This window comes from Culex pipiens, chromosome 2, assembly GCF_016801865.2.
Source record: "Culex pipiens pallens isolate TS chromosome 2, TS_CPP_V2, whole genome shotgun sequence".
In the NCBI taxonomy this organism is placed as follows: Eukaryota; Metazoa; Arthropoda; class Insecta; order Diptera; family Culicidae; genus Culex; species Culex pipiens.
This window is the reverse complement of record NC_068938.1, coordinates 163,379,850-163,394,677: the sequence shown is the minus strand read 5'-3', so window position 1 is coordinate 163,394,677 and position 14,828 is coordinate 163,379,850. Positions and strand designations below refer to the sequence as shown.

The following is a 14,828-nucleotide window of genomic DNA, read 5'->3' as shown; positions in this document are numbered from 1 at the left end:
CCCGCATAAAAAAGTACCATATAAAAACTTTTTTTCATATGGTAATTGAACTTTAAACTATATTGTTACTACCATTTCCAAAAATGTTTGACTACTATTTTAAAAATGGTATTTATATGGTTGGCATGAATTTTTACTATCTCACAAATGGTTTAACCATCTGGCATAAGGGTGGTTAGCAATGGTAACCTTAAAAAACTCAGTACTATTTTCGTCAAAAAACTGTTTGTTGTATGGTAAATAAATGGTTTAAGTACTATTTGGCAAAAAGTAACCTTAAATCAAACAGTTCACAAATAGTTTAATATAGTTAAATTTTAATTTTGGGAAATTGAAAAAACGATTTCACAAATAGTTACCATTTCTCAAAGTGTCATTGTATGATCCAATATGGTAATCAAATGGTAATTTTTTATCCGGGTGAGCATTTTGAAAAGTTAGATAGCTTGAAAAGTTTGTCCAATGCTTAGAATGTTACGGAACCTTCAAATCATTTGGGGGCTTTGTAAGTGGAAGTGTTCAATCAAAATCCACTTGGGGCAGAAGGCATCACCCTTTTCCTCCCTTCTAAAAACGATCAGAAGTTATGAAATTTGAATTTGAATTATTTTACCCCTAATATCCTCTTGAATCACATTTAATACAACATTAGTAAATTTTTTAGTTGTTCTGACGCTTATTTGTAAAAATAGTGTATTATTTCGTGATATTTACACTATTTTCAAAAAAAAGATTGTTTTCTTAATTGACTAATTTTATAAAAGTCATCAAACTTCAAGGAACCTATGTTGGAAAGGTCCCTTGAGTCATCTCTTATCGTATTTCAATGTCTGCCTTTGTGGATCAATCGGACCGCGCACTGGACTCACAATCCAGAGGTCACCGGTTCGAATCCCGAGGCGGACGCAAAAATTCTAAGTGTAAAATATAGGTATTCGGTGCCCTCTCCCCGTGCCCATACCTTCACACTTAGGAGACCCGGGAGGCGGAGTCTTGTCGCAAAAAGAACGATACACGCCTGTGGATCCGTTGACGAAACCGCAATTATAAGGTGTTACGTCGATTCCGTATTTCAACGTTGTATTAGAAGAAATAGCTTGCCATAGGGGGGCCCATTCTGCCCCACAGGGTGGTCTATTCTGCCCCGCACCCTGGAAATGTAGTCGAAAAAAACTTTTTTTTTAAAGTACATCATAAATAGTTTTAATTTTTTTGTAATATTTAAAGGAAAATCCCAAAGCATAAGCCTACAACACTGAATTCTAGGGTTAATTTTCAAAACAACGTAGGAGTCATGGGTTTCCTATGCAGATAGAACCTTTGGAAAATTTAGTCTAGAATTCATAGATTTGTATGTACTTCTATTGTTTTTGGTGCATTTTACTTAGGATAGCCATATTGCCCCCTGCCCCTTATTTTGAAGTTCTTTCTTGGTCCAACGTCTACAAAATACCAAAGATTTCAATAAAATTATCTAATGAGTAGCCTACCAAAGCAATTATTTAGTGTTGATAATTATTATGACACAAAATCAATGATTCCACATCAAATTCCAAACTTGTCATGTTTCTGAGAAATTCGGGAAAAACACTGAAATACCAAAAAATATCAAGTTTCAAATGTAATTTGGAAATTTTCAAACGAGATTTTAAAAATATTTAAATGTTTGTATAACTTAGAAATTAATCGAAGGGTTTACAGGCATGTAGAAAAGCTCCAAATTTCATATTGCGAAACATTTATTAAATCTACTGAAAAGATGGTTTACACCTGAGAGTTTCATGAAGATATTGCATGATTAAATTGAGTAAGAGACGATTTAAGCTTGAAATGTTGGCATGCGCAAAGCGAACTTTCAAACTTTTTGAGCATTTTTCTCTTAACATCAAGTAACTCAACTGTTGATTTACGGGTGCCAAGATATCTTAAGATGGCATGGACCCAATTGGCTATAATTTGGGGTTAAGAATCTCAAGACCATACAATCCTTGAGATAATTGAACTTCGGATAATCGAGTCTGGACTTTAGTGTACATCACTGCCACAGTCAGTAGTAAACTGCCCAGCAAGCTATAAAAATTTACGTTTTTCCTTTAGTTTTTTTTATAGCATGCAGCTCGCAAGGCACGTCGGTGAATATGTTTCTACACTCAGTCTATCGAGAAATTAAAAGTGAGAGTGTGTGCAACATGGAGTTAAACTTTCTATGAAGTTGCTGTGAAGGTTACCATGGCACTTTGAAAAGTTTAACTCCATTTTGCACGCACACACTCTCACTTTTAATTTCTCGATTCAAATTCGCACCGCGATAAAAAAGTCCTCTCATAGCGTTGAAGCTCGTAAGGCATCGAGGCAAAGCTCATTTTTGTTACATAGGTCATTCTCGCCTCAACTCTTCATGTTTTTCTCTGCACACATCTTTGGCGTTGTACCAGCTGCTGTTGGTGTTGGTGTGCCAACCCTATATGAATGAACACCGCAGTCATGAACGAGCAGCAACGCGCCGAGACGGTGCCCGTTCGGGTTTGCAAGGTTCATTGTTTGGAACGGCGTGCACCTGGAAGGACGCAAAAACGGTTCTTCGCGAGTGCTATTATATCCAGGGGGAGTGTCGTAGTGTTGGTGCGCGGTGGTGGTTCTGGTCTGGTTCCGTAGATGAGCTGGTGTGTGAGGAGGAGGTCTCGACACTGGTGTAGAGTCGATTCCGCCAACAACAACAACAACGACGGTGACGACCAGCCGACGATTGTATTAAAATTGAATGGTAGAATAGAATAAAAAAAAACTAGTTCTACACATAAAAGTGTTGTACATATACAAAGAGTACCGAGTGGAATTGCGTTTAAATAGTTTCGAGAGGGGAATAATAAAAGAGACAAGTACAGTGAAGTTATCATCGCGTCCGTTTGACACATATCGATAAAATAAAGCTAGATAGAATCGATTACGGGGTTTCGCTGCAGAGTTCCGGCGGCGGCGGCCAACTTTCGCGAGTGTGAGTGTGCGGCAGAAAAGGTTCCCAGAGGTGTCACACCGGAAGTACCTCCGGGAAACGATCCGGAATTACCCTGAAACCAGTCCCACTGGGAGTAGCAGCAGTAGACAGCAGTGTCCAGCAATTGCACAATGAGTGGTGCAATCAATAACAGCAGACATCAGAAGCTGGAACAGCAAGTAAATACGAGGGTCCCCAAGCTATGTCTAAACAGGTCAATGTAGCACCCCGAGGTAGACACTCCGGTCTAATAGGACCAATTCGAGTTAATCCTTCCCCAGCAGCGTTAATACAAGCAATTAAACGCAAACCAACAGGGATTCGAAATGCAAATCAGACCCGCAGTGGTCCTGCCGCCAGTCGTCCGTACATGTGTCATCAGCATAATATTCAAATATCGTTGGTTGGTTGGTAGCGCAGCATTGGTGCTGCAGGACATCACACAGCCAGCAGCGCGCCACAACAAATGGGTCATCGTAATCGATTTTTGGGGGCCGGGCTCTCTCCCCTCCGTCCAAGTCTTATTGAAGCAGCTGCTGGCTGGCTGACGGGTGACTGGTGACGCTACTAGCTCGGACGCGAAAACTTGTTTTAATCCATTGCTGATTTGGTTCTGGTTTAGTGCGCGGTACACTCAGGTGTGTTAGAAAATGTCATAAAAATATGATGCATCTTTTTTTAAAGCAAGGTGGCCAATTTAGAATTTTGATACTTGCGGGCCATATTTGAAAAAAAAACTCCAAATTTAAAATTAAAAAAATATATTTTTTGCAATCCCGTCGTGAAACTATTTACTTTTCCTGACATTCTTGAACGACGAAATAGCCTACTTTTCTGTACCAAAAATAACAGAATCGAATAGCAACACTTTTCAAAATAAATGCTGAAAAGTTCTACTTTTCAGCACTGAAATGGGTGCTGAAAAGTTGAACTTTTCAGCACTTATTTCGAAAAGTAACACTTTTCAACATTTTTTTTGATTTAAACGATTTATTGACAGTGCGTGGCCGAATGGTTACGCTGTCCGCTTTGTAAGCGGATGATTCTGGGTTCGATTCCCATCTGCTCCAACCTTCCATCGGATGAGGAAGTAAAATGTCGGTCCCGGCCTTGGTTGTTGTTAGGCCGTTAAGTCATTCGAGGTGTAGGAGTCGACTCCATGCCATAAGTACAAACAACACACCAAACCAAGCCTACTTCGGTGGAATCGCTGGCGGCGGTTGGACTCGCAATCCGAAGGTCGTCAGTTCAAACACTGGGGTGGAAGGTTCCTTGGAGTAAAAAGAGGTTTGGGTGCTCTCCCCATTCAAGCCTTCGGACTCCAAGGTTCGAGCAGAAACTTGCAATAGAGACCACAAAAGACCCGGGGGTCGTTAATGTGGATGGTTTGATTTTTTTTTTTGACAAAATAAATGAAAATTCGACTTAAAATTTCACTCAATGGGTGTTTTTCGAAATTACAAAAAAAATGTTGTATGGAACTCGTTGCAAAACTTGATTTTTTCAGCACTCGTCGTATTTATCCAACTCGGTGAACCTCGTTGGATAAATGTACGACTCGTACTATCTAGATTGCAAAAAGTCTAAACCGTGATTTCAACCTGATTATAAAAATAGTCAAACTTTGTTGTAATTAATTTTGTAGCCAGTATTTTAATCAAAAATTAATTAGATAGATCCCGTAATTTTGAAGATACAGTCCAGCCTCGATTATCCGAAGGCTTAAAAAAAATTTGACTTCGGATAATCGAATCACAAAAAAAAATTCCGTTGTCTTATTTTTGACGGTCGAGCTTAATAATTATGACTTTTGTAAATCCAAAATGGCGTAATAAAATATTTAAAAAAATGCATTATGTAATTTAAAAGACATTCAACTACAGTCGACTCTCTGGCTGTTGATCTTCTCTATATCAATATTGCACCAGCTGTCAATATTTTTTTCAGTCCCTTCAAGAAGAATGCATTGATTTTTTGTTCTATAATTAGATACCTCCCGCTTTCGACGGTCCCTTCAATATCGACTCATGAATTAAATACAAATTACCTTAAAAAATGAGGATCAATAAAAATATTTCTGTTAAAAAAATAACGTTTGTTTATGCTTTTTAAAATTTTCGAACTTTACACACATACATTTTTTACCGAATTCGGTAAAGTTTACGAATTTTCAACTGCTAAATAGTTCGGTAAACTAAAAAAACGAATTCGGTAAAAACTTACCGAAATGCGGTAAAAACTTACCGAAATTCGGTAATGAAGTTCATTATTGTTCATCGTACAACCGAAACTCGGTAAAATTTTGTTCGTTTTGACACATGATTTACCGATCTAAACCTTACCGATTTTTCAACTACCAAATTCGGTAAAAAATCTAAGTGTGTAGAACCACAGATCAAAACAGACGTAAAAATTATAAAAAATACTTACATAAATTTATTAGCTATTTTGCAAATTTGTGACAGTAGCATAACTGGTATAATTTTTATCAAAAAATCAAAAACTTGAAATTTGATTTTTTTAATTTATATTTTTGCAAAATAAAAAATACGAATTAAATACAAACGGAATGGTGTACAACCATGGTGAAATTGGTAGAGAAATGTTCAAAGTACCTCAAGACGAAGTTTTCAGCAAATTTGGAAAAGCTTTTAAAGATAGTTAACCAAAATTATCAAAAAATATTAAATATGATTATTTCAATACTCTCAAAGTGTCAAGTTGTCTCAATCAAAATGAGTTTTAATTGATATAAAACGGCAGCATTATCGGATTCTTTGGAAATTTTAAATTAAGAACAGTTAAAAAAGTTTGTATGTTACATGTTTTAAGTGTTATTGAAACAGAATTTAAATAAAACTTCAGATTTAAAGGCATTTTCAATAGAACAAGTTTCTCATTAATTCTGGTTTTTTAAATCATGCTACAAATTTTTTTTTGGTGGCAATAAATAAAATTAGTTATTTTTATTTAAAAAAAATATTTTTTATCATTTTAAAAAAATTTAACTAGAAAACTTAGTTAAACAAACATTTAACTGTATTTTTTTCAAATAAAACATTAAAAATTACCTTACTTATACCTAATTTGGTGTTATTGTACACTTTCAGGCTGAAATTAGTAAGAAAGTCAGTCAATGTCCAAGTCTACCCGTTTTTTTAAAAACAATATTCATATTTAAACTTGACGTTTGAATAATAATGCATTATTTTTTGTCAATGTCAGCCCAATTTACGGCTGTTAAGATATATGTTGTTATTGTTCCGTGTAATTCTTATTTTTCTGCTGAGTTTGCAATCAATTTAACTGACCACTGAAAAAAAGATATGTACAGCAGAGCAATGTAAACAACAACAAAATTGTTCATATGCATATCTTTTTTTTTGTTCCTCAAAAACATCGAAAGCAACAAAAAAATGCTACTGGAGATCGTAATAGACACATGACCTTTTGAAAAATGAAAAATGAAGTGGTTGATAGTAATGATTTATCATATTAAAAAATAATCTGAAATATAATTTGTAAACAAATTTCACAACAATGAACAAAAATATCAATAACTCAACATTAATTAAATTATAATCCACTTAGCGATGGAAGAATCTTCATCAAAAGAAAATCTGTTGATGCTCATAAAGAGAAGATCTTTCAAAAGAAACCAACAAAATCATCATCTGGATTATTCAACGGAACACCGATTTCACATACTACACTTGTAGGTGTAACGTCACACGTCGAAAAATGACTTGTCGCTTTTCTTAGATGAACATTGTTTGTAAGCAAAACGAAATAAATTAATTTCAGTTGTACTAACAATGAGAATCACAAAAAATCTTCAACTGATTGATTTTTTTTTTCGAAAACTTGAGAGCGATTTTCTTTTGCGAGTTTCGCCTCCTCTCTCTTTCGCGAGTGAAGAGAGTTCTTAAGTGAAAAAGATTTTTTAAAGATTATTCCATCAAAACTGGAAAAAGTCCCTTAGTTAGTTTCAGAAAATTACAGAAATGTTTTTATTGTTATTATTACCATTGAAAATTGAACCATAAATTGAAGTTGTTTTGTGAGACTTAGAAATGGCTCAAAAATACATATTTTTCAAAAAAATCAAAGTATACAGATTTTGAGCATTGTTTTTTTGATTAAATAATCGGGATTTTTCTTCTGTGTACCTTTTTTTAGTTCTCATCAATACAACTTAGCCGAAAACACCATATCGATCAGAAAATTCCTCCAAAAGATACAGATTGTCGAATATTAACATATCATTTTTGCCAAATTGTTTGGAGCTTTGTATGGATAACCTAATTTAAAAGGCTTAAAACATATTTTATTCTAGTGAAACAGTTTTGGTGAAGATTCTTTTTTTGATATTGTTTTAACAAACAAAAAATGCATTAGTAACCACTCTCAAACAACGTTTATGATGGATTTTTTTAGCAGCATGTAAAGTAAAATTATGTTATAATGAATTAAAAAATGCAAATTGATTTCAGCAAAAGAAATTCAATCCAAACCTTTTAATTACAACTGAGCTTACCGTACACCATCCATCGAACTCATTTGAATGTGCTGATGAAATGAAAATATCTACACTGGACAGTGATGGCCAGACCAAGTTCCGTTACAATTTGGGCACGTAGCCGTTGTTAGAAAAACAAATTCACCTGGCGAAGTACTTTTGAGTGAAATTTGCCAATAGCCTAGAGTTGTGAAATGTGAAACCTTCCCCCCTCGAAAGAAGCTCTCTTCTGAAGAGTAAGTAAACATCATTTTTTTTGTCTCGTTGTTTTCATTCATTCGCCGAATAATTTCTTCGCGGGCAAAACCGTCGTAATGAGCGTGAAAGACCCCCCCCCAGAAGCGACGACTGACAGAGTCCGAGTCGAATGGCCGGGGCGTAATAAAATAATCAAGGTCAGCTGGTGCGGGGGGTTTTCACTGTGGAGTGCAATTTTGAGGCGCGGAAGCAAGAGTGCAAGTGATGATGGCGATGATGTCACTGGGCGAACGGTTGGATCTTCCCAGTAGCAAGTGCTCGAGCTGGAGGAGGAGGTTTTTACATTTTTAATTGAGTCGATGGTAGTAATTAGTCATTTGTTGGTTTGGAGAGAGTGGGTGCAATTTGTTCGATCAATTGTTTGCTTTAGGAAAGAGACTGGTTAATTTCGGGTTTTCATTTGTATTTAGATTTGAGTCTTCTTATTCCCATTGATCAAAGCTTTTAGGTTTAGAAATACTTGATAAAAATATATATTAGGACTTTGTTTAAATAACTGCATGTTTACAAAAATTAATCAGTCTTCTAAATCGATCAAAATCCCACCTTATCAAATCGGGAACTTTCCCACCCCAGCTCGTCGGGGGACATCGTTCAAATGGAGTTTACCACCCTCCAGAGTTAGAGTTTGTTGTTTACTTTTCCTAACAGGGTTGCTAACTCAATGAAGGAGCAAAAAACAAACAAAAAAAAAACGCGTTTATATCCAAGGGGAAACCCACAGGATGCATTTTTTTCGTTGGACTAAAGAAAAAATAACCAACTTTTTACAAGCCAGCAAAGATAACGCATAACGAATCTTTCGCCAACTTGTACATCAACGGAAATTGGAAAAGTTTTCGGGAGATTCTATTTCCAAACTGGCTTTCCCTCTCTGTTCCACAATCAAATCAGTTCCAACTTTTCGATTGATGACAAAGTTGTTTTTCTTTCTTGGAGGGGGAAAAGAATAATAAAATCATCCCTTTGATTCGTGGCCCGAACTGATTCAAGAGGAGCTTAAATCAATATTGACTAGACGCTTTGTTAAGTTAATGAGGATGAGGACTAAAATTGCACTAGATCTATTAATTTCGAAGTTACAACCGTATGAATGAATTTAGCAAGGACACGTTTTCTAATTAAAATAACCTTCATTGCAATTTACTCAACATCTACGCCTGGGACATAAGTTTACAAACTCTTGTGAGTCACACCAACTTTTGCTGTCCTTGTGAGTTGTACCCTCTCTCCCACCCCCCTAAGAACCAGACTTCGATCGTTCTGAATGGGTGTAGTATTTAGTACCAAGTGGCGCGTCGTTTCCTGTTGTCGTGTCGTGAAGCTATCCTATGTAAACTCCCAGAGGATAGGCTTCTAACAAGGGAAGTAGTCGGATTCAGCGCTAAACTTGTATGTTTGTTTCTCATGCAAACAGTTTGTGCTGTCCGAACGGGGGAAAAACAAACTTGAAGCTTATGCTAAGGGGGCGGACCTTTTTTTTCGGGCTACAACAATTGAATAGAATCTAGTTTCTATTAATTTATTAGAACTCTTAAGTTCCATACGAAAAAACGAAGTTGACTTTATAGCTGTCGGCCACCATTGCTAGTACCAACCACTAGTGTCTTCCTTTTTATCTACAAGGACTTCGCCGCCCTGGGCTCCTAAGTGTATGAAAGTATGGCACGGAGCGACGGCGCCGAATACCCATATTTACACAAAGAATTTTAGAGCGCCCGCCGCGGGATTCGAACCGGCTACCTCTGGATTGGAGTCCAGTGCGCGGTCCGATTGATCCACACGGGCGGGACGAGTTAAGTTCCATGCTAACATTAATAAAGAAGATAAATATGTAAACAAATAATTTATGATAACTTATAACTAATGTTGTGTATGATCAAACAGTCGAACAATAATGTCTAAACGATGTATTATATAATTCAATACTTTTTATTATATGAAAAGATATTATTCGGGTAATTCTCCGCCAACTCACACAGCAGTTGCCCCGACCCCTCTTCAATTTGCGTGAAACTTTGTCCTAAGGGGTAACTTTTGTCCCTGATCACGAATTCGAGGTCCGTTTTTTGATATCTCGTGACGGAGGGGCGGTACGACCCCTTCCATTTTTGAGCATGCGAAAAAAGAGGTGTTTTTCAATAATTTGCAGCCTGAAACGGTGATGAGATAAGAATTTGATGTTTAAGGGACTTTTATGTAAAATTAGACGCCCGATTTGATGGCGTACTCAGAATTCCGAAAAAACGTATTTTTCATCGAAAAAAACACTAAAAAAGTTTATAAATTCCTCCCATTTTCCGTTACTCGACTGTAAAAAATTTTGGAACATGTAATTTTAAGGGAAATTTAATGTACTTTTCGAATCTACATTGACCCAGAATGGTCATTTTTTTCATTTAGAACAAAATTTTTCATTTTAAAATTTCGTGTTTTTTCTAACTTTGCAGGGTAATTTTTTAGAGTGTAACAATGTTCTTCAAAGTTGTAGAGCAGACAATTACAAAAATTTTAATAGGTATACATAAGGGGTTTGCTGATAAACATCACGAGTTATCGCGATTTTACGTAAAAAAGTTTTGAAAAAGTTCTCTTTGTTTCGTCGTCCGTGTCTGTCGCGGGTGACCATGAACGGCCATGATCGATGACGACCAACTTTTTCAAAACTTTTTTTTTCGTAAAATCGCGATAACTCGTGATGTTTATAAGCAAACCCCTTATGTCTATATATCAAAATTTTTGTAATTGTCTGCTCTACAATTTTGTAGAACATTGTTACACTCTAAAAAATAACCCTGCAAAGTTAGAAAAAACACGAAATTTTAAAATGAAAATTTTTGTTCTAAATGAAAAAATGACCCTTCTGGGTCAATGTAGATTCGAAAAGTACATTAAATTTCCCTTAAAATGACATGTTCCAAAAATTTTTACAGTCGAGTAATGGAAAATGGGAGAATTTTTTAAACTTGTTTAGTGTTTTTTTCGATGAAAAATACGTTTTTTCGGAATTCTGAGTACGCCATCAAATCGGGCGTCTTATTTTACATAAAAGTCCCTTTGACACCAAATTTCTATCTCATCACCGTTTCAGGCTGCAAATTATTGAAAAACACCTCTTTTTTCGCATGTTCAAAAATGGAAGGGGTCGTACCGCCCCTCCGTCACGAGATATCAAAAAACGGACCTCGGATTCGTGATCAGGGACAAAAGTTACCCCTTAGGACAAAGTTTCACGCAAATCGAAGAGGGGTCGGGGCGACTTTTCCCGATTTCGTGTAAGTTGGTAGAGAATTACCCATTCTTAATTATTTGCAGTGCAAAGATAGAAGAGTAGCGCAAGAAAGTCAGTTAACCTAAAAGAAATGAATTCTGGAGTTTTAAGGTGAAATAAGAAGCCTACCTTGACTCGAGTTTTTGGAAGTACTTTTGAAGAAACCCGTAAATAATAATAAAAGTTGTTTGTGTAGCAGGCGAAAGATAGGACGAAAACAAGCAATCTGTCGAGTTCAGAAAAGGATTTTAGTGACTAGGGAGAACTAAACAAGTCAGGAACTGATTTTTCTTCTTGTATGATATACGAAAATGTTAGCAAGCTATGCCAGTTTTTAGCAAACTAAAGTTTAGGCAGAACTAAAATGAACCTATCGGTTGTTAGATTTCCGTAAACAGTGACCCACCAGAGTAAGTCCCCACTGCCTCTTGATTTTTGGTTCAACTTGGTGGTACATCGTAGGTACATCGCACGCCTGAAAGTAACACCGTGTATTCTTAAAAAAATACAGTATCAAATATTTCGAACTCCAGAGTTGCTCTGTTTTAAAAAATATGCTTTAAACTTTTTTAAAATATTAAAATTGAAATAAAAACAAATGCTTCGACTGCTAATAACTGAAATAACTAAAATACAAATTAAATGATCGATTTGCAAAAGAATAAATACTTAGAAAAAATATTGATTGCATCTTTTTTCCTAGAACTGATAATCTAGATCGGATGGTTTCCCAGAGTATACAATTCTCTATTTTTTTTTTGTTGAAGCACTTACAAATATTTTTCTTATTTTATGTTGGCCTTGAAGAGCCAGGAATCAGGGGCCAAATTTTTTTTTTCAAGGGAACTTCAAAATGTTAATGGAAAAATAAGTTCAATCAACTGATAATAATTTAAAATGAAATAAATTTGCATTGAAAAAATAGAAAACAAACAACAAAAGCTTGCTCCAGCGAAAAATAACATTTTTACCTACACAGCAAAAAATCCGATGGTAAAATCGCATGCAAAAGCATGCACATCACCTTTGTGAGCAAAAGCATGTAATGCTGTATGAGAAAACGTGTACAAAAAAAGCATGTATAAAAGAAAAAAAAAATTTGCACACCCCAAAAATAACATCAATCTGGTGAAAGTCATATCCAGAAGTCCGCGCCCCAACCGTCTCGGCTAGCTCACCGTCTTGTGTTCAACGCCGTTGTACCAGTAGGTTTCCCGTACGTCGTATACTGAATTAACTGTATACGATGTGTGGGGAACGTACAGCTACATCGGTGTTGATCCAACCAAATTCACAGCGGCGAGATAGCCGAGATGGTTGAGGCGCGGACTTGGTTATCTGGATATGTCTCTCATTAGATTAGACGTTTTCTAATACAATATTACATGCTTTTGCTCACAAAGGTGATGTGCATGCTTTTGCATGCGATTTTACACAGATTTTTTTTACTGTGATCAGGAGCAACATTCGAAAAGGGTTTTGAAAATAATAAGTTTAGTTTAATACAATTTTGCGGGCGAGTCATACATAATGGGCATGTGAATATTCGAAAGCTGTATCTTGATAATAGATTTTCTAATCGATGTGGTTTCTTCGGTAAACCTTTTTTTTATATTCATGGCTACTCGGAAAAATCTCTTCTTATCACTAAAAGTAGAATTCTCAAAATATTTTTTTCAATTTTCGATTTTTATATGTATTGGGAGATTAAAAGCAAGTTTGGATAAGTACTTCAAAAGTTATGCTAAAAAAACATATTGGCTCTGTTCTGGATGATTGTCAAAAGGGTGGTTTTTGTAAGAAAACTCGTCGTGTTGCGTCTTTCAATTACGAAAATTTTTGGAACCTAAAAAAGTATGGGATATCGCAATTTTAGTGAAAAAAATATGATTTTTTTCCCGTGGCGCGTCGAAAAACTCAGTTTTTATTTTCAAAAAATTATATCTCGGGAACATATGGGTCGACACCTCCAATTTTTTGACATGCTATGTGAAATTTCCCGAAAAATCCGATAAAAATATTTTCAGACGTAGGCTCTTTGGTTTAGACAAACTAATCACCTTTCATTTGCGTCTAAGACTGCTAAAATCTGTTTAAATGGCAAGGAGTTATGATTTATTGAGAAAATATTTTTTTCCGAAAATTATTTTGGGATGCAAAATGGCTTCTTTCGACATAGGAAAAGGCTGGACAAAGTTTTACTCGAATCCAAAAATATAAAATATAAAATCTCAAAAAAAAAGAAAATGCATAGTTTTAGAGAATTTCTCTATTACAACATTTTCTCACGATGATTTTAAAAGATCATTTTACAAATTCAAGAAAACAATCCTTTTTGTTTTTTTTATATCTTATTTTGTTAAAACTTATCTTTGAACTCCAAAGAACTTTATTGAAGACGAACTTCCCCTTAAACTAAGATCGAGCATGTGTTGAAAAAGCAAACAAACAAGTCATCGATGTTCCCGACGATGTTCCAACAGGATGGGTTGGTGTTTCTAGTCTGTTCGGGTCCCCCATGGGTGTGGTACGTACAGGATTGTTTTCCTATGGCAACAACCAATAACAATATCCGTATATCCGAGTTAGAAGTAGTAGTAAAAGTGTAGCAAGGTACATAGAACCAGGGGAGCCACATGCTCCCTTTCACCTAATAGTTAGTAATAATAATCCAAATAAATAACTAAACTAAATGGCTGGTTTTCGATAAACAGGGGGGATTTTAAGTAGGGTGGTCTTGCAATGCAGTCAACGATTCGTGCTACAAATTGAGGTTGTTTTTATGGGGTGAAATGGACACGTTTGAAAAAAATTGAGTACGTGTAAAACTTCAAAAGACCTCAAAACTACTAGAAAAGCCCCTCAACGAGCTGCCCTCCTTTTTGGTGCCAACAACAACACTCGTGCAAATGAACGTCTTTCATGACATGAGTTACCGTAAAACGGGGTGACTTTGATAGCCGGGGTGACTTTGATAGGTTTGCGATTTTTCCGCAAAATGAAGAGTACAATTAAAAAACGTAAGGAATGGTTAAGAAACATACTGACCGTGGTAGAGAAGTGTTCAAAGTACCTCAAGCAGAACTTTACATAAAATTTTGACAAGTTAAAAAAGTTAGTTATCTATAGTTTAGAAAATGTTGATGAATGTCATTATTTTAAACTTCTCAAAGTGTTATGATTTCCTCAATGAACATGATTTGGAATCGGAAAACGGAATGCATTTTCGGATTCTTTGGACAATTTTCCATTAGGAGAAGGTTAAATAAGTTTGTAAATAATAAATAATAAGTGTTTTTGAAACACAATTTAAAAAAAAAATCTCCAAATTTATAGGCAATTTCAGTTGAACAAATTTCATGTAAAATGTGAAAACTTGTGATACTTGCTTTGAATTCAGTATAAAATGAAATATAAATCGATAATTTTACAAACAAAACTAGTTTTAACAAATTTCAGGCAAAATTTCGACTTTTTAACAATTTTACCTAAAAATTTTATGTATTTTGCTTAAAAGCTTATACATTTAGTTAACTAAATATTAACATTGATTTTTTTCTTCAAAACTATATCAGCTTCTTTAGTGATGGTACATTTAGAGTACAAATAAAGTTTGAACATCTTAAATATGATTTTAACAAGAAAAACTATGACTATCAAAGTCACCCCGGGATTAGAACTAAGAATTTTTAACGTAACTATTTTTCTAAACATTATTGAAAAAACTTTTTTTCCGAAATAGTGCATGGACTTTGTGTAGTCTACCCCAGTACATGTTTTAAAAA

The 14,828-nt window shown here is 35.3% G+C and overlaps 1 protein-coding gene across 1 annotated transcript in view; it reads left to right on the top strand.

The window, feature by feature from the left end:
* Positions 1-2,533: 2,533 nt before the first annotated feature.
* The window catches only part of LOC120416734 (protein king tubby 2), a 62,158-nt gene continuing 49,863 nt past the window's right edge, over positions 2,534-14,828 (top strand). The window contains exon 1 of the mRNA XM_039578561.2: positions 2,534-3,174. Within this exon, the coding sequence (XP_039434495.1) occupies positions 3,127-3,174 (48 nt within the window). The 5' untranslated portion in view covers positions 2,534-3,126. The remainder of the gene's footprint in view (positions 3,175-14,828) is intronic.